We start from the raw sequence: 18,312 nt of genomic DNA, 5'->3' as shown, positions 1-18,312 counted from the left end.
CACCCAGGTGATGCAGGGGTTATCTGGAGTGGCCTCTGCCCTGCCTGTACCAGCTGATCTGCCCCAAGAGCAGGCTGCAGGATTAGGGGAGGGCAGCAGCCCCCCAGCTCCCATCTCTGGTGCTGGGCCCCACAGGGATCCATCCTGCAGCAAGGCCAGTGTGGAGGGAGCACCATGGGCTGTAGGGGACCTATTGCCAGATGTGTTTCATAGTCTCAGGCCCTGGGATCCTTGCCACTCTGACTCCACTGCAGCATCATGGGGAGAAAAAAGCTGCTTCTGAATGTTTTGCTGCTCAGAGGTGGGCAGTCACAGAACGAGTAAAGGATTTGGGTTGGAAGTGAACATAAAGCTCATTGCTGTCCCTTGCCATGGGCAGGGACATCTTCCACTAGACCAGGTTGCTCCAGCCTTGTTCAACCTGGCCTTGAACACTTCCAGGGATGGGTCAGCCACAGCTTCCATGGGCAACCTGTGCCAGGGCCTCACTAGGGAAGGATTTCTTCCCAATATTCCATCTAACCCTGCCCTCTGGCAGTGGGAAGCCATTTCCCCTTGCCTGTCCCTCCAGGCCCTTGGCCGAGTCCCTCCATGTTTCCTGGAGCCCCTTTAGGCACTGTGACTCCAAGGTCTCCCTGGATCCTTCTCCAGACTGAAGCCCCCCAGCTGTCCCAGCCTGTCTCCATAGCAGTGAGGTTTGTGAGTTGGCTCACCTGCACAGCTTCCTCCAGCTGCTCTGGGATTCCCACATGATGGGGCTGTGCCTTTGGCAGTGCCTTGCACTACAGATCTTCCCTTCCCGAAGATGAACTCCACCCTGCTGGTCCTGGGCTGTTGTCTTGGCTTCTGCAGTTCAGGCTGTCCCTCACCAGCCCAGGTGCTGCCTCTCCCTCCAAGCCTCAGCTCCCCACCCTGCCTGGTGGCTCTGCACTGAATTGTCCAGTCCTGACCTGCTCTGGTGTCTGCAGTGTCCAGGCTGGGCCCCTGCAGCCCTGTGTGAGTCTGGTGCTTCAGAGCCTCACACACCCCAGTGCTGCAGCTGGATTTGCTCCTCAGGCTGTTTCCACGTTCCCCTGGAGTGGGGCTGCCTGAGGAGACCTCTCAGGAAGACTTTTTTCCCTTGCAAAAGTGGGTTTGTTCTCAGCACAACTTCCACTTGCTGCCAGCTGGGTTTATCTCGGGGTCACTCTGGGAAGGGACCTCACACTTCCTCCCTGCTATCAACATCCTGGTCAAGGCTACTCCAGATTTTGAATAAACAGAATGGATAGTCATAGGGACAAGCAGCCCCAGAGTATTAGTTATTTCTGCAGTCCCTGGGAGCCTGAGCTGAGGCAGCTTTGCTTGGTGACATTAAAACCAGTTTGCCTCAATTGCCATGTGGTGTCATCCCATTCCTGCTGCATGCCCGTTCCAGGCATCCATCTCCAGAGGGTTTGGTTTTAAACTGTTCCTGGTCATTAAGGTTTGTGATGCAGTCTCCAGTCTCTGTGTAGTCCCCAAAATGGCTCTGATTCATGGTAACCTCGCATTAGTAACCTGTAGACCATTTTCTGTGTGCTCTGTTGATGTTCTGTCATGCTGATTTTTACTCAGAATGCTCTGTGGTGGGTCCTGTGCCACAGCAAAGGCCCTCAGAGCTGCAGCTGCTCAGGGAACAGATGCAGGGGGGCTGTGCCTTCCTGGCAGGCTCAGTGCTGGCAGCTCACCAGGAACAGAGGAGCGCAGGATCCTGGGGCTGTGCAGGGAGGTGGCTCTGGCTGTCACAGGAGCCCAGGATGGTCAGAGAGGGGTGCCTGAGGTCCAGGGGCCCCCCAGCAGCAATGGGTCTGCTGCCCAGAGCTTCTGGCTCCCTGGAATCCTGGGGCAGGGGGGAGAGCTCCAGGCTGCAGGGGAAGGAGGGACTGGGGGAAAGAACAAGTGAGGGAAATGCACATAGAAGAAGCCAGTTGTGTGTGAAAAGAAATAAGGGATCACCACAGAGTGCCCTTCTTTCCCAGTGGGCTCTGTCTGCTACACAGGGAGGGCCCACCTGTATGGCCCACACCCTTCCATCAGTGTTTCACAGTCCACGGCCCCGCTCCTGCCGGAGCAGCCACAGGGACTGACCGCCCTTGTCTGAGCTGTGCATCTGGGAGGAGCTGCCTCTCAGCTCCATGGCTGCTATGGGCAGGGGAGCTCAGGGGCAAGCCTGGTGCCCCTATCCCTTGAGCTGACACAGATTTCTCCAGAGGCTCATGTCCACTCTGTGTGAGACCCCTCAGAAGAGCCATCGTGGGGAAACTGGGAGCCACAGGCCAAAACCCTGCACTGATCCAAGACCACAGGGACAAATGTTCTCCTCCCCACCCTACCTCCCCCTCCAGGAAAGAACCAAGGACCAAGACCACACCTGTATTTTCTGGTCTTTTAGTTTGAAAAAAGTATTGATTGAAAGTGTACAACTGAACACGGCGTGGCCGCAGCACCACCACCAGATTGTTTCACAAAAAAAACCAGAAAGGGCCTTAAATAATTGGGTGCAGATTAAAAAAACCTCAACAGTGAAAAAGTTCTTCCCTCCAAACAGAAATTCACAGGCACAGAAATGGCAACAACCACATGGAGACAATGGGGGGACATCCTCCTCCTGCTCCTCTCGGCACGGAGCGTGCGGCGCGGCGCTCCCGGGCGCGGCTCATCCCGGCTCCCTCTTTGGAATGGTTACGGATGAACAGTGGACATGCCCTTGCTAACCAGACCCGCCCACCCCCCACCAGGACACGGACAAACAAGGCCTCTGCTAAGGCTAAAAAAAGGACAAGACCTGCAGTCTTGAGTTCAGCATGGGTAAGAAACGAGAGTCTGGTGAGCACAGCCCAGTCCCCAGGTGGGCCCTGCTACTCCAGTTTGGCCTTCTTGGTGCTGTCCCCACCGTTCTCCTCTGCTGGTGCCACTGCCTCCCCCAGTTTCCGCTTCCCACTCTCGGCAGGTGGGTGTGTGTTACGGGGCTTGAAGCTGATAATGATGCAGGTCATGTTATCGCAGCCCGTGCCGTCCCCTGAGGTGTCTGGAGCCAAGCACTGATCCAGCAGCTGGGGAGGGACAGGGCAGGTCAGCACAGAGAACAGACACACGCTGGGACACCACCCTGAGGCACTGGGCCCGCTCCAGCACCTGACAGTGGTCAGGGGCTGCCAGGCCAGACCTGTGCAGGAGTCAAATGCTGCTCCCACCAGGCAAGGGGCAGAGATGGCCTTGGCAGCCCCAGGTTTGTGAATGTGGGCAGAAACCTCTTGGGCTGCACAGCACCCCTGGGGTCAGACACTGGCTGGAGTGCCCAGGGAACCCATCTGAGGGAGTGGGAGGGCAGAGCCAGGCACAGAGCAGGCATGCAGGAATGCCACATGTCTGGAGGGACAGCAGAGCTCCCCCTCTTACCTCTTCTACAATGGAGGAGAGTGGCCGCAGGACTCCATTCTCATCCTTCTGGGTGATCTTCGACTGGATGAAATCCACCACTTCCTGGCTGCTCATCACGTTCCTGCAGAGCAGAGAGGTCAGGAAGGCAGGCAAAGGGAGCACACAAGCCACAGTGTCCAACAGGCCTTCCTCAGGCTCAGCTCTGGAGGAAGGCTGGAGCAGTGATGCCCCCAGGCACAACAGCTCCCTCAGCACTCACCAGATTCCATCACAGGCAATGACCATGAAGTCGTGGTCATCGTTTATTGTCAGCACTTTGATGTCAGGCAAGGCAGAGATCATCTGCTCTTCTGGAGGCAGGTTCTTGTTCCGCTTGTAGAAGTGATCCCCTGTGGTGGGGAGGAAGATGTGTGGGCACAGGCAGTGCTGTGCCCTGCCACAGGGCATTCCCAGTGGGATCAGTGGGTGCTCCCACAACCTGGGATCAGGCTGTGGGCCACGAAGCAGAGGAACCATTGCAGGTTCCAGGTGTAAGCTCTGGCAAGCCCAGGGAAGAGGGGTCTTGGCCAGCTCAGCCTGTCTTTATTCCAAACCAAGTGCCCCTTCTCCACCTCCTGGGGCCAACAGCACACAGCACCTGTCACCTCTGGAGAGGCTGGGGCCTGGAACAGCCTGGTCTAATGAAGGTGTTCCTGCCCATGGCTGTGGCTGGAATTAGTTAAGCTTTGAGGTCCCTTTTCCCACCCAAACCATTCCAGAGTTCATCGTATGATTCAAAGTTCCCTTGAGAAAACTGGCCCTCAGCTCTGACTAGCAGCTTATCAGGAATCATCCTATGAAGGGACTTCCAGGGCCACCACAAAATAGCAGGTGGGAATGCCAGCGTCTCCCTAGATAAACAACTTGATATCTTTACACTAAGATAATGATTTTAGTGGTTTGGGTCCTTCTGTACACACTCAGACAAATAAATGGGCTCAAACTGCCATGAAGCCAGGTCCCCAGGAAGCAACACACCAAGATTCCCCAATAACCCAGTAAGCAGGAAAAGTCCTGGTCCAGAGGCAGCAGTCTGGGTTTGGGACAGTTTACATGAGGTGGTTTCTGACAACCCAGCTGCTGGCACAGCAGCCTGGGATGTGTCAGATGCTGCTTTCCACTGGTGTCCAACTGCTTCACGGCTGTTTTCTCCACTTAGACTGAAGTCTCCCATCAAACACTGAAGAGGCTTCACTCATCTCATTACAAATCGCTCCCCAGCCTCAGTGGCTGGCAGTGCTGTCAGTGTGGCTCTCCTGAGGCCAGCCCTGCCACCACCCCTCCCTGCTCACCGATGGCCCTGGAGAGGTTGAGGCCGCCGTTCACCCTCCCGTCCATGGTGACCTTGCCACCAGCATTCTTTATCCTGGCCAGCTCCACCTCGTCCTCTGGCTTGTGGTCGTAGGACATGTCCACGGCCTTGCCGCCCTCGGACACGACGCAGCGCGAGTCGCCGGCGTTGGCCACGATCAGCTGCTTGCCCCGGATGAGCGCCACCACGGCCGTGGTCCCGCTGTCTGAGCCAGGCTGCAGGACACAGTTCTGGTGAGATTTCTTTCTCTGTCTCCCTGTCAGGTCACAAAGGACACCAGCACCAGCTGCACAGCCCCAGCAGTGTCCCAGATCCCAGGGTAAGCACACATGGAGCAATGGAGAAGGCCCGAGCCAAGTGGGAAACACCAGGAGTGTGTTCACTGAGGGGCAGGGGTGGGCAACACCTTCACCCCAGTGCCATGCAGCGTGCTGGGTCAGGATTCTGTGGTGTTCCACAGGTCTGTATCCTCTGCTCTAACGTGCTAATTCCAACCCCAGCCCAGCTTGAGCACATCCTCACTTCAGGTCAGGACATTTCCCCAAAGGGAGAAATTGGCACCTTGGAAGCCACATCCCCTTTTCCTGGCCCCCTGGGTCCCTGGCCTGCCTGAGTGCACCACCATGGGCTGAAGAGCCACAGCCCTGCTCGGTGAGGAGTTGTGCTGTGCCCTGGAGCAGTGGTGCCAGCAGAGCCATCCTGCTCTTGCCCACGCTCTCCCCCCACAGTGCTTTCCAAGCGCCTCACACCCAGCAACAGGATCAGCCTCTGATCTCAACCTGCCGTCCAGATCCAGGCCCATCCCTCAGCTTCTGCACAGACCCAGGCTGTCAGCAGCTCCCTCAGCCCCAGGAGTGTGCACAGGGTGTTCTGTCCCCACCTGAACGGGAACAACCCCTAGCTGAGTCTCCCAAGAGCCCCTGGCTCCACGCTAAGCTGCAGAACACAAAACCAGGGTATGCACCTCCTCTTTCCCCTCCATGCCCGGTAACAACATTTCCTCCTCTTCATCCTCATCCTCCTCTGCTTCTTCAGTGTCATCTTCATCATCTTCATTCTCCGCCTCTTCGCTGCTGTAACCGTCCTCATCCTCACTACATTCCTACAAGAAAGGAGAGATACCACAGGAGTCACACAGGACCCTTGGTGCTGTCCCCCTGCTGGTCCCTCCATCCTGGGGCCCAATGGTCAGTTCCCCCAGAGGTGTGAGGTGACCTGCCACGTGTCCCCCACACTTGATGGCTACAACCAGAGCAGCTGCTATCACTACAGCAGTGGGTGAAGGGATGGTGCATGCAGCAGGACCAGGGGCTATCAGCTATGGCTGCTGCAGGATGAGGGTGTGTCCTCCGGGGTTAGCTCAAAAATCCCAAACATTCCCATGGGACGGCCTCAAAGGATCAGCCTGAAACACCTGCTCCTAGGAACACACCTAGGATGAGCCAGAGGCTCGTCTCAAGTACCACCATAAGCAATGCATTCTGCCCAGCCAGAAGGCCACTCTGTTCCAGTGCTGTTTCCTACCTCACTGTCTTCCTCCTCTTCCTCAACCTCATCTGACTCATCCTCACTGTCCTCAAAAAATTTGGATTTGGTTGTGCGCTGGGGCTTTCCCGTGGAGGAGCAGGAGGGCCCGGCCTCCCCAGTGGAAGAGGTGACGGCCTCGTCACCTTTGCCTAGTTCAGGCTTCTGCAGAGCAGGGCTGTTGCCTCCAGCGCTGGCTTTGTCTGAGGTGGAGGAAATACCCGTGATTTCTTCGTCTGGCTTCCCGTTCTTCCTCTCCTTGTGGTCGGGAAGCTCCCCTGGGTCAGCCTCTCCATTCATATTTGACTCCCCATCATGCTGCTTGCCTGTCCCCTCCACAGCGCTATCCCCAGCTGCAGCTACAGACTTGGCTTTGAGGTTCTTGGTGCAGTTTTGTCCATAACGTGTGAGAAGCTCCTCGATGGTCATTGTGGCTTCTTCGTGCAGGAGAGCAGCTTCCTCATTATCCACTGCAAATGGAAGAGGGAGGGGACAGGGACAGAGAGGGTGAGAGAGCAGCTGGGTCCTGCGCTGAGCCGCCCCAGCTGAGGCTGCTGCTGGCAGAGCCCCAGCAGCGCTCCCCAGGCTGACTCTGGGCACACAGCCAGGCCCGTGCCCTCCCACAGCTCCAGGTGCCACAGGTGAGCAGGATGGGAACAGTTCTGAGCACAGCACAGCCTCGGAGCCCCAGAGCTGTGCTTCCTGGCCCACTGACAGCACCACAGAGTGTCTACATCAGCCATCATGAGGGCCGGTGGGAGCACAGTGTGCACATCAGGTGTGTGCCCAGGGGGCAGAGCCTCACTTGCCCAAGCACAAGCTCCTTGGGAGCTGCAGGGAAGCAGAGCCACCACTGCCATGTACAGGTTTGGTCATTAATGCTGCAGCTAGGAACAAGAGAACAGCTGAAACACCCCAGGGATCCCCACCAGCTGTCATTTGGACAGGTACAACAGGTGAGAGCACAGCTTTGGCCATCTCCCAAGTGGGACCAGACAGAAAGTGGGATGACTTTCCCCACTGACCATGGGCCAAACACCACTGCTCCCTACTGACATCCCCTTGCATATCGTTTGCTTTGCTATTTAATCCCAAAAGGAAAACAAATACAGATATCCCAAATGCTCCTGAAAATACAGAAGAAAAAGAAAGAAACCCCACCCACCCACTTCATCCCTGTCAGCTGGAGAAAAAGCAAAACAACAAATTCAGCATTTCCAGATTGTCATATTGTTCCAGGTGACAGGATCACCTTGCATCTGTCTCAAGGCTGGTCACAAGGTACTCGGTGAGAGCAGCACAGGAATCCACCCCAGGAAGCACCTCCTGGGCTGGCAGCCACTTGCTGATGGAACACTTGCTTCTTTGGGGGAAGAAGAACTGCTGAAAAGACCAGGCTCTGCTTCAATCCTATCTGCACTTGGTGGCTGCCACCGGCCAGGGGGAGCTGAGAACTGCACACCATTTCCCTTCCATATCTGAGTCCAGCTCAGAATTCCTGACATATCCTGGAACCCTGCAACCCATGGAGGAAGCTCTATAGGAAATGGGGACAGGCTGTTTTGTTATCCACAGCATTAAGCTTGCAAATGGATAAAGGTTCCCCCCTAGCACCAGCCCAAAGCTATGGACAATGCTAAGGGGCAGGAGCTCAAGTCAGCCAAAATTTAACTGAGAAACTGGGACAGAAAACCTTGTGCCCAAGGAGACTTGACCCTGCTGCTCTCCATCCCTGTCCTAGAGCTGCAGCCTTGTCTGTGCACTGGCATCTGACTTACCATCATCTTCATCAGCAACCTTCTCCTTCTCATCTTCATCGTCCTGTGGCCGCCCAGCCATTTGAGAGAGCTCCTTAATCACCTCCTCTGTGGTGAGCTTGGCATCAATGGCCAAGAATGCATCTTCCAGGGCCTGAGTGTGAACAAAGACATGAGTGGGCAGCTGCCCCTTCCCCACAGGATGCCATGCTGTGCAATCCAGTCTCTTGCAGCTTGCAGACTGCAACCAACCACAGCACGGCTGCAGCTGGCAGGGACCCAGGGCTTCTCCTGCTCCAATACCCTGCTCCAGCAGGGACACCCAGGACTCTGCCCAGATAGGCTCTGGACAGCTCCAAGAATGGAGACTCCATCACCTCCACGGACAAACACAAGGGCTTTCCTCTGTGTTGGCACTTACTCAGTGTGGGGCAGAGCTGGCTCCTCACCTTTTGCAACTTGCCTTCCTTGTAGGCCTTCTGGTCTTTGATGATCTCAGGGAGGTACTTGGCACAGTACAGGGCAACTTCTTCTCCTGAAAAAGAGCAGAAACTATTTAAAGAGGCTGCTCCTTCCAGACAGAAGCTGCTCTTGAGCAGCTGAATTCCTGAGGTAAATCCTGGGACAGAAGCCAGAGCTGCTCCAGACACAGCAGTGACACAGCAGCTGAGTGTGGGGATCCTGCTGACACCTCCCCAGTGGGATGTGCAGATGGCCCTGGCACACCTCAGAGCTCCAAAACACCAGGTTTGGCCAATGCTGTGACTTCCTGAGAGGGAGCTTAGGCTGAAGGCTGACTCTTTAGGTCCAGCCTACCTGGAAATCTTTAATTTCAAGTGTCAGTGGAAGCAGAAGGAAAGGGAAGCTTTTGCTCACTGCAGGTTCTCATGGAGCATTACCATTGTGCAATGAGCACATAAAAAGTGTTCTGTTCCTAGTGTGTGCTCCAGAGCAAGGGCAAAGAGATCCCAGAGACTGAGATGAACCTCTCAGGGGACAGGGCAGTCACTCGCTACGGGAAAGAGCACAGCAAGATAAACAGCAGCCAGAACACTGTGCTGAGAGCACAGGGGATAACAGTGCTGAGAGGCAGCTCCAGTCAAGTGCTCATCCTAGAGCAGCCAAAAGATTTTGAAAAGCCAGAAACTCCCCCAGCTTGGTAAGTAATGGTGTCAGGTATGGAATAGGGCATGGGGGGCATTTGTTTAGATCCTGAAGGTGCATTTAAGAGAGAAGGAAGAGTAAACATTGAGGGATGATGAATTTCTGTAGTTTATCTTGAAGAGGGCAAGAAAGAGTAGTGTGAGTTGTAAGAGATCACACTAGTCATTGAAGTTTTTACATGAGAACAATGTAGGACACAGGAATGTGGACGTGGCTTACGCCTCACAAAGAAGAAAAATTAGAGTCAGAAACTGAGAAACAAATGAAATGACTGCACAGAAAGAGGGACAGGAGCAGGGCAAGCTGCAGGCAGGTGGAGGGTCCCACTGCAGGGTCCAGGAACATCCTGAGGCTGTGCTGGACCAGCCATTCCCTGCCACAGGGCACAGAAGTAGCAATGTGGGTGGCAGGGCACAGCAAGACAGAGCCTACCTGCACCTGGGGCTTTCCTGTAGGTACCACCAGAGCCACGTGGGCTCCTCTCCTTTGGGCTACAGGAGGGTTTTTCACAGGATGGACCAGCCACACAACTCCTGATCTTCCTGCTGCACTTCCCTGCCCTTCTCTGAGCCCAGCAGAGACCCTGGGGCAGCTGGGCATCAGGAAGAGCTGTGCAGGCAGGGGCAAAGCTCTGTGAGGGAATGGGGAGCAAGGGAAGTGAGAGGAAAGCAGCAGCCAGGCATCCATTCAGCAAAGGGAACATAGTGGGAAGCAGGGAAGTGGGGAGATTTGGGAGAAAGACAGACAAGGAACTTTTCCAATGCACCTGCAGAGAAGGGATCAAGTGGCCATTGACAGAGAACAGAAGCAGCCAAATGGCTGCTGCCACACCGTGCTGCAAAGCATTCCATGGTACAGGGAACAGAGGGACTGGCTCTGACCTGGGGACACTGGAGAGGGCCTAGAGCGACAGGACAAGGGGCAATGGCTCCACACTGACAGAGGGCAGTGCTAGATGGGATATTAGGAAGAAAGTCTCACCTGTGAGGGTTGTGAGGCCTTGTCCATTCTATGTTTTCTCCAAAAACACCTCTTGGAAGGAGGTGAAAAAAGGTTATCTGTCTCCACGAGATGGAAGCTGAAGGACAGTGATGTCCTCAGTGCAGAGCCCAGGTGCCAGCTGAGGCTCAAGGCCAGTGTTTGAATAAGAGATCTTGAATAACAGATAACAATGATCAAACACCACTAATCACTGTAGAGCCCAGCAAAGAGCAGGAACCAGGCAGCCTCTAAGAGGCCCAGCACAGAACAGAGTGTGGTGTGGGTCAGGTGAGGTGACCTTGGGAACACCAGACCAGCACAGTCACCTGCAGCTGCTGACAGACACAAACCCCTCTGGCTTGCTCTGTCCATTGCTGCTCCAACCCTTCCAGCCCCATGGTGGGTGCCAAGAAAGGATTGCTTGGTGGTTCAGCCCCAGGGGGCAACTAAGCACCACCCAGCCACTTGCCCACCTCTCAGGGAACTGGGGAATGGACTGGAAGAGTAAAAGCAGGAAGCCCTTGAGTCCAGAGAAGTTTAAAACAACAATAATTTTTTTTTTTTTTTTTGTAGTGAAAAGGCAAATAGCAAAGAGAGAGAAATAAACCTCAAGACAGACGAGCAACGCAAGATACATGTCAGTGAAGACACATTATTAAAATAAAGGCTGAAGCACAGGTAGACAGCAATAGGGCCTGAGCAAACACTCCCTGCCCCCCACTCAAGTGCCCAAATGTCACCCTCCAGAATCTGGGGGCAGGGAGGCCAGAGCACATCAAAAAGGAGATGGGGAAGGCAAAAAACTGGCCCAGCAGCATCTTTCAAACACCGGGAGGCTTGCCCAGAAGGGGGAGACATAAGAGACAAACTGATCAATTAAATGGAAAATGCTAATATGTAAAAAACCTCCCAAACTCACCCTTTTTCAAATAAGACAGTAATAAAAGCTTTTCCCAACCTATCTGGAGCAGGAAGTTTACTGGAGTGTTCCAGGCTGAGAGATGAGCAAGGTATATAAGAGAAGGTAAATTCAGTTTCTGTACTGCTGGCTAACAAAGCTTAGCAAGGTTCCCACCCAAAACCCTACCCTTACATAGGAGAGACCTGAGAAATTGCTTCAAACTTAAGAACTAATGCATCAATAAAACCACACAATAGCAGGGGGTGGGCAAAAGCTGTTCTTCTAATTCAGATTCAACCATACCCCTGTCCTTCCTGATATGGCTTGTCCAGGGAGAGCTGTAGAGATTCAATCATAGAAATCTAAAATATGAATTAGAAATTCCTGCCAGTGCTTTGCCATCCCACGTCTATCTCAGATCTTCTCTATTGTATTTAGAACCCCAAACACAATATTTAATGTCCTATACGAACAGGAATGTCATGAATGTCCAAAGCCTCTCTAAAACCCAACACATGGTTAAGACCTTGGCAGCTGAGAACCCAACACACTGAGCTCAGAGGAGAGCAGATGCTTTGATACTCTTCATTCTTGACCCATTTTTGGTAGATGCTCCTTGTCTTTAGTTTTGCCTGACATACACACACAGAGTTTCTGAGGTGAGTGATCCTTACATCCCATTCACTTGTCATTCCCTGCCTCTCAGCACCAACTCATTATCCCCACGTTCTCAAAGAGACCCTTCATGATACCAGTGACTGCTCCACAGGGGTCTCTGCACACTCTGAGATGAAGTTCAGGAAAATGTAATTTCAGGACATGGAATACACTCTTCAGAGTGGGATGACCTCTTTGGAAGAGCTGCTTGCTACATCAGCAGCAGTGACAGCCACAAGCTGGACACTGTCACAGAGCCAGGGAACAGGAGCAAACAGGCAGCTCAGTTCTGCACACAGACTTTCAAAGAGCTTTCAGATAAACCATCAAACATTTCCATACTAAGCTGCCACAAGAAAAGCAGGGAGGACAGATAGGAGCAGTTTTCAGAATGGGGGATGGCCACTGGGAGAGCTCCTTGAAAAGCTACGTTGTTCAACATCTACATAAATTAACAGGAAAAAAGGTCAGGAAACCATGACGGATAACTCAGGACTATCAAAATTAAAATAAGTTGCAAGATCTAACAGCAGGATCTTGAGCTCTTACGTTATATTGGCAGAGCAAATTCTGTAATAATATTAGCAATAATATTTAATAGCAATATTCAGTCATACAAGCAGAGAGAAGCTGTGGACTCCTCTGGACTGGGGAAAAAAAAAAAAAAGACACAGAGCCCAAAAGTAAAAGTTTTACCAGAGTGATTATTCACTCATTCCTTGTGTCATGGATACTGCAGTGAAATTGTCAGGCAGCAGATTTAACCATATCTTTTTCAAATAATGATTCTATGCAAAATGCACAGTGTAAACAATCACCAAACATAGAAACCTTCTTAAAATGCAATCAGACAAATTTGTGAAGAGTTAGCTCATCCAGAAGACTCCACCATGTCTCCAGGATGGAATGGCTGCAATCTCCAGTTCACGGAACCCTTACAGGGAATGGATCTGCCTGTTTTGATTTTCACTCTTTCCTTGGGCATCCACTAGAACACACTGTCTAGAGTCAATCTCAGGTGATTTTTCTTACCAGGTTTTCTGTAACTCTCCTGCCCAGCTTATCCACCACAAAAACAGCCATTCTCAGAAGGTATAAAAGATGGAATACAAATCTGATTTCAATTTCAGATCAAACCCTGACCTTCCTCCCAGGACCCCTAAGAGTTCAGAACCTCCGCTGATGGTATCCATGAAAGAAAATGCTTCCATCAAGGAGCAGAATTCCCAACAAGAGATGGATGGCCCAGGGGGTGCCACTGAAGGACAGACAGAGCAGAGTGGTGCAGTTACCTCCGTGTCCATCGTAGACAGAGAACATGGCTGTTTCACTGTCCAGCTCGGGAATGCAGTTGTGGGCATCCTGAAAGAGAGAGCAAAGGTCTGAAACAACAGGGATTGCATTAGACCCACAGAAAATCATAGCAACACAAATTTGTTTGGGTTGGAAAGGCCCTCTGAGGCCAACCATTGCCCCAGCACTGCCAACCCAAAGGGCTGTCCCACGCCCCCAGAGTGCCACATCCACACTGCCTTTAAACCCCTCTAGGGATGGGGACTCCACCCCTGCCCTGGCCAGCCTGTGCCAGGGCTGGACAAACCTTTCCATGAAGAAATTGCTCACAACAGTGAACCTCAACATGCCCTGGCACAGCTTGAGACTGCTTCCTCTTCTCCTGTCCACGATCCCCACCTGGCTGCACCCTCCCCTCAAGGAGTCGCAGAGAGTGGGAAAGTGCCCCTGATCCTCCTTTTCTCCAGGCTGAACCTTCCCCAGCTCCCTCAGCCACTCTTGTGCTCCAGACCCTTCCCCAGCTCCATTCCCATCTCTGGGCAAAGCTCAAGGCTCAACAACTCCACAGGCCGTGGACAGAGCACAGCCCTTCTCTCCATAAGGGCTCTGTGGAGCAGCCACCTTTGAGGAAGGCACCCCTGTGATTTTTACAGCCTGAACTCCTTCCCCTATGGGCAGGCAAGCCAGCCCACCTTGGCTATTGCAATGCAGAGCCTGGAACAGATGGCCGGGCTGAACCTTTCTCCCAGGCCCTTCCCTGCCCAGCAATCCCCCAGGCATTCCTTCAATCCAGCCCTCCCCACCTGACACATCCCACACTCCTGCGGTCAGGAAGAACGTGTATCCTGTAATATATTCAACAATGTGATCTTTTCTGTAGTTCATCACCTTCAATGTGCTACAATTGGCCCAAAACACTGGGCTTACACCAAGACAGCAGTCTCAAATATCTGGATGTGTCCGTGCCGCCAGCAATATTCCAAAATTTACACACACACAGAACTAGATCACAGCCCAGCAACCACCAAGCTCTACTGCTTTTTTAGGTATGACTCCTTGGATAAGGTCTCTTCACTCTCCAGAGCTGCAGTTTTCTGTAAAAAGAGAACTTTGTTCCTTGCTCAGGAAACAGGAACAGTGAGGTTCTGGGTTTATGCAGCACTCTTTGCAATGGAACTGCTGGCACTGGGATGGAGAGAGCTTCTGAACAGGCAAGTGACCATCTGAGCTCAAAACGAGGAATGACCGAACGGCAATGCAGGAAATTTCCCCAAGCCTCACTGGAGAGCAAATGAAAACAGAGATAAACCAAGATGCAGCATTTTAGAGCTCACTTTTCTGAGCATTCACAGAAGCCAGTGAGACACACACTGAACCCCCAACACAGGAACTGGGATAAGCCCCAGGTGACCAAACAGCAGCGTAATTAAAGAGACGCAAATGCTGCTGCAGAGGAAACCCAGCACTGGCACCAAAACCAGACCGTGCTGCCCTTGCTGAGCCCCGCGGGGCCTGTCCTGATCTGTCCCCTCACCGAGCCCCGCCGGGGGGCAGATGGGCAGGGCTGGCAAACGGGGAGGCCTCCGGTCACAGCGCCTTGGGACTGGCCCTGCCCCGCTCCCGGCACTGGGGCTGCGGGCCCTGATCCCGGCTCCGGCACCGGGGCTGCGGGCCCTGATCCCGGCTCCGGCACCGGGGCTGCGGGCCCTGATCCCGGCACCGGGCCCTGATCCCGGCTCCGGGGCTGCGGGCCCTGATCCCGGCTCCGGCACCGGGGCTGCGGGCCCTGATCCCGGCACCGGGGCTGCGGGCCCTGATCCCAGCTCAGCACCGGGGCTGCGGGCCCTGATCCCGGCACCGGGCCCTGATCCCGGCTCCGGCACCGGAGCTGCGGGCCCTGATCCTGGCTCCAGCACCGGGGCTGCGGGCCCTGCCCGGGGGCACAGCCAGGTCCTGGCACTGCCAAGGCCACCAGCAGGGCTCTGAAGCCTCCAGGTGCTGCCAGAGCAGCGCGCAGCCAGCCCTGCCCTCTCACTGTCATCTCGTGTGCTGGAAGAGCCCGCGGAGGTTCCCAAAATCAGCTCCTGCCACCCTGGGATCCCTCACTCTCCCCAGCCGCCTGAGTGGTTACTGGAACGCTGGTGAAAAACTGTCTGAAACAAACACACAATTCAGCTGAAATGAGCAAGCAAATTAGTAAGTTAACCTGAGCACTCGTTTAACAGTTCTCCGTATTTTGAACCAATCTCTTTCAGTTTTTGCAGCAAGGGCTTTTGCCCTAGGCCTGGGAAAGGAGTGAAGCTGCAAACTGGGGCCGTCTCACTGGGGGGTACAGGCAAAGCAGGAGCAGAGTTTGGAGAAGCCCCAGCCAAGCACATCCTGTGCCTCCCACTGTATCCCAGGGCACTCCTCTGCGCCATAAAACTGACTTCAGCCCTTTCCTTTGTTGCTCCTAGTACCTAATACCATTTGTCTTTGTATCTTTATCCTTGGGGTCCCTGATCTGCCCCAAACATTTCCTCACTCCCAAAGGAACCTCTCTGGACTAAGCCAGAGTGTTTCTTCTGAGCTGTACACCCACCTCACTTAAAAGGCTCCTAAAACCCAAGTACAAGGTGACAAAAAGCTCCTTTACACCCAAAACACCTGTGTCTCACCAGGTGCACACTGACTGGCCTCACTAACACACACAGAACCGCAGCAATAAGCACAAACATGTGCTCAGGGCTTTCTCCAAGCCTTGTAGAAGAGCAAAAGTGCAACTGAACAGGAAGAGAATGACAAAACAAAACAAGGTAAGGCAGAGAGCAGGACACAGAGTGCTGGAATGCAAGAAAACGGCTCAGCTGTGTATAAAACACACATTTCTCTCCCAGAAATTCCCATTTCTCTCAGGCTCAGAAGCAATCTGCAGCAGGTTCAACTCCTGCCATCTGCTTCTTTCTTGGGATAACTCAACTAAACCACATCCACACTGGTGGCCTCAGAGCTGCCTGTGCCAGCAGGGATGAACCAGAGGTGCTGGGTAGTGCAGAACCCACACCCGCAGCTGGGGCCTCACCCAGCCTCTGCTCAGGTACCAGGGACAGCCCCAGGTGAGTGAAGGCAGAGCCCTGTCCCAGCTGGGGGAGGGCTGAGTGACCCCACCACACCATAAACCAGGGTCCCTCTGCTCTCCCTCATCCCAGCCCGGCCCCCTGAGACACCCCCAGCTCTGTGCAGAGGGGTGCTGGGTCCCTGAGACACCCAGCTCTGTGCAGAGGGGTGCTGGGTGCCTGAGACACCCAGCTCTGTGCAGAGGGGTGCTGGGTGCCTGAGACACCCAGCTCTGTGCAGAGGGGTGCTGGGTCCCCCTGACACCCCCAGCTCTGTGCAGAGGGGTGCTGGGTTCCCCTGACACCCCCAGCTCTGTGCAGAGGGGTGCTGGGTCCCTCATACACCCCCAGCTCTGTGCAGAGGGGTGCTGGGTCCCTCATACACCCCCAGCTCTGTGCAGAGGGGTGCTGGGTCCATCACACACCCCCCAGCTCTGTGCAGAGGGGTGCTGGGTCCATCACACACCCCCCAGCTCTGTGCAGAGGGGTGCTGGGTCCCTGAGACACCCCAGCTCTGTGCTGGCCCCTCTCACACACCCCAGCTCTGTGCAGAGGGGTGCCAGAGCTGCTTACACACACGTAAATCCCTTGGAGGTGACACTCAGTGCCCCAGCAATGTCCTTGTGCCACTGGCAAGAAGCGCTCAGACCCTGCCAGCCAGTTCCACACATGTCCTGTGAGGAGCACAGGCACCACTTCTGCATCTTCTACCCAAGAACCAGAGCCCAGGGCTGCACACACAGAGAGGAGGAAGCACCTCTGGTCACTGATTTGTCACCTGTGTGACCGCTGTTGCACTCCAAGAGGCAGTGAAATGTCTGACAAAATGGCTTATGGATCTAGATCAGCAAAAATTCAATGCCTGACAGCCTGAACAGGAGATCCTCCCCAAACCAGCCACAGGGCTACGAGGCTACGAAGCAAACACTGAGAGATGCACCTGGGGTGGCTGCAGGGATTAATCCTTACTGAATTCAGCTGTGAGCTGGCTGCCCCAAAGGGAAAACAAAGCAGCACATTACCGGTACTCACAGAGGGTCTGAGGCTCACAGACCTGCAGGGCCATCAGCCCCACACTGCCCTCACACCAACCAAGAGTTCTAAGGGCAGTTCCTGCAGCCTCCTACACTGTGGGAATGCAGGGAAACACCTGGAACCTCAGCCAGGTGTGGGTCTGGGGCAGCTCATCTGCCCACAACGAATCCAGCAAAGACAGGACTGGCAACAGGAGACTGAGAGCAGTCATGAGGATTCTTCCTACAGATTTCCCTATAAAAAAAGAAAAGCAGGGAGGAAGCACAGCAAAGCACCGACACTTCATTTCAGGGGACAAAACCAGGCATTTCCCCTGAGAATCTCCCACTCGCTTTCACTCAAACGCTCCTTCCCTTCATTTTTTACCCCGAATTCCTCATTTCTCGCAGGGATGTACCCCGCCGCACGTGTTCACCACCACTCGCGGGGACTCTCCAGGCAGGAGCCAGAACACGCGGCTGCCGTGCGGGATTCGGGAAGGGCTGGGGCGGCACCGGGAGCGGCAAAGTGCCCCCGCTGGCCTCGTGAGGGAGGGACGGGGTGACCGAGAGCCCCGGACTCGGCGCCGCTCGGGGCAGGAGCCCGAGGAGCGCCGGGCGCGGACGCCGCCGCCCCGCCAGCCTCACCCCCTCACCTCCATAGAGACGCGCCATCCCTGCATGGCGCTGAACCCGAAGTGCAGCGGGCGCGGCCCGAGCCCGGCGCCGTCCCCGGAGCTCTTCACCGTGTTGGGCTGCGACAAGTAGGCGCCCATTGCGGCCGCGGCGGCCTCGGTCGGCGGCGACCGGACCGGACCGGGGGGCGCGGGCAGACTGCGGAGGCGGCGGGACCTCGCACCGGCGGGCGGCGACCGGAAGTCGCGCGGCCGGAAGCTCGGCGGCCGGAAGCGCCGACCATAGAGGCGCGGCTAGAGCGGCACCGCGGCCCGCTCCGCCCCGGGACTACCTACACGGCCCGCAGGCGGCTTCGACCTGCCCTGAGACTCCTCCGGGGGAACAGCGCACTTAGGACCGGCGATGCCACCACCAGCCGGTGCCGCGGGCGGTCACTCACACAGATAAAACCGCGCAGGCTCACAACTAGCAGAATTATTGCCCAGCCCCTCTGTATGAGGGGCCTTTGCGCACACAGCGCCTTATATAGGCTGAGTCA

The 18,312-nt window shown here is 54.8% G+C and overlaps 1 protein-coding gene and 1 pseudogene across 2 annotated transcripts; one reads left to right on the top strand and one right to left on the bottom strand.

The window, feature by feature from the left end:
- Nucleotides 1–258: 258 nt before the first annotated feature.
- Nucleotides 259–1,550, top strand: LOC139584901 (uncharacterized; annotated as a pseudogene).
- An 843-nt stretch (nt 1,551–2,393) lies between these two features.
- PPM1G (protein phosphatase, Mg2+/Mn2+ dependent 1G) lies at nt 2,394–18,246 on the bottom strand. Of its 2 annotated transcripts, none has more exons than XM_071417224.1 (10): nt 18,110–18,246; nt 13,030–13,099; nt 8,484–8,569; nt 8,056–8,188; nt 6,278–6,747; nt 5,718–5,855; nt 4,734–4,968; nt 3,662–3,791; nt 3,421–3,523; nt 2,394–3,074 (listed from the first exon to the last, which is right to left on the bottom strand). In XM_071417224.1, exons 2-10 carry the CDS (start codon nt 13,055–13,057, stop codon nt 2,880–2,882), a joined length of 1,518 nt encoding a protein of 505 aa, XP_071273325.1. In that variant the 5' UTR covers nt 13,058–13,099; nt 18,110–18,246; the 3' UTR covers nt 2,394–2,879. The 2 variants fall into 2 exon arrangements, with proteins under 2 accessions (XP_071273325.1, XP_071273324.1); XM_071417223.1 differs by lacking the exon at nt 18,110–18,246 and adding an exon at nt 17,795–18,078.
- Between the last annotated feature and the right edge of the window lie 66 nt (nt 18,247–18,312).

The sequence above is a fragment of the Agelaius tricolor genome, unplaced genomic scaffold (genome assembly GCF_023055355.1).
Source record: "Agelaius tricolor isolate 1412-34295 unplaced genomic scaffold, bAgeTri1.0.p SCAF_68, whole genome shotgun sequence".
NCBI lineage: Eukaryota > Metazoa > Chordata > Aves > Passeriformes > Icteridae > Agelaius > Agelaius tricolor.
Note: the sequence above shows the minus strand (reverse complement) of the source record. Positions and strands in the feature narration are given on the sequence as shown.

What these genes read in the sequence shown, in the direction of transcription:
- PPM1G (XM_071417223.1), bottom strand. Translation starts at nt 17,914, where the DNA reads ATGGGCGCCTACTTGTCGCAGCCCAACACGGTGAAGAGCTCCGGGGAC. An exon ending in GCATGGAGGGGAAAGAGGAG is followed by an intron (nt 4,969 to 5,717) that starts GTGCATACCCTG and finishes TGTGTCCTGCAG; the next exon opens with CCTGGCTCAGACAGCGGGAC. An exon ending in CAACCTCTCCAGGGCCATCG is followed by an intron (nt 3,792 to 4,733) that starts GTGAGCAGGGAG and finishes TCCCCACCACAG; the next exon opens with GGGATCACTTCTACAAGCGG.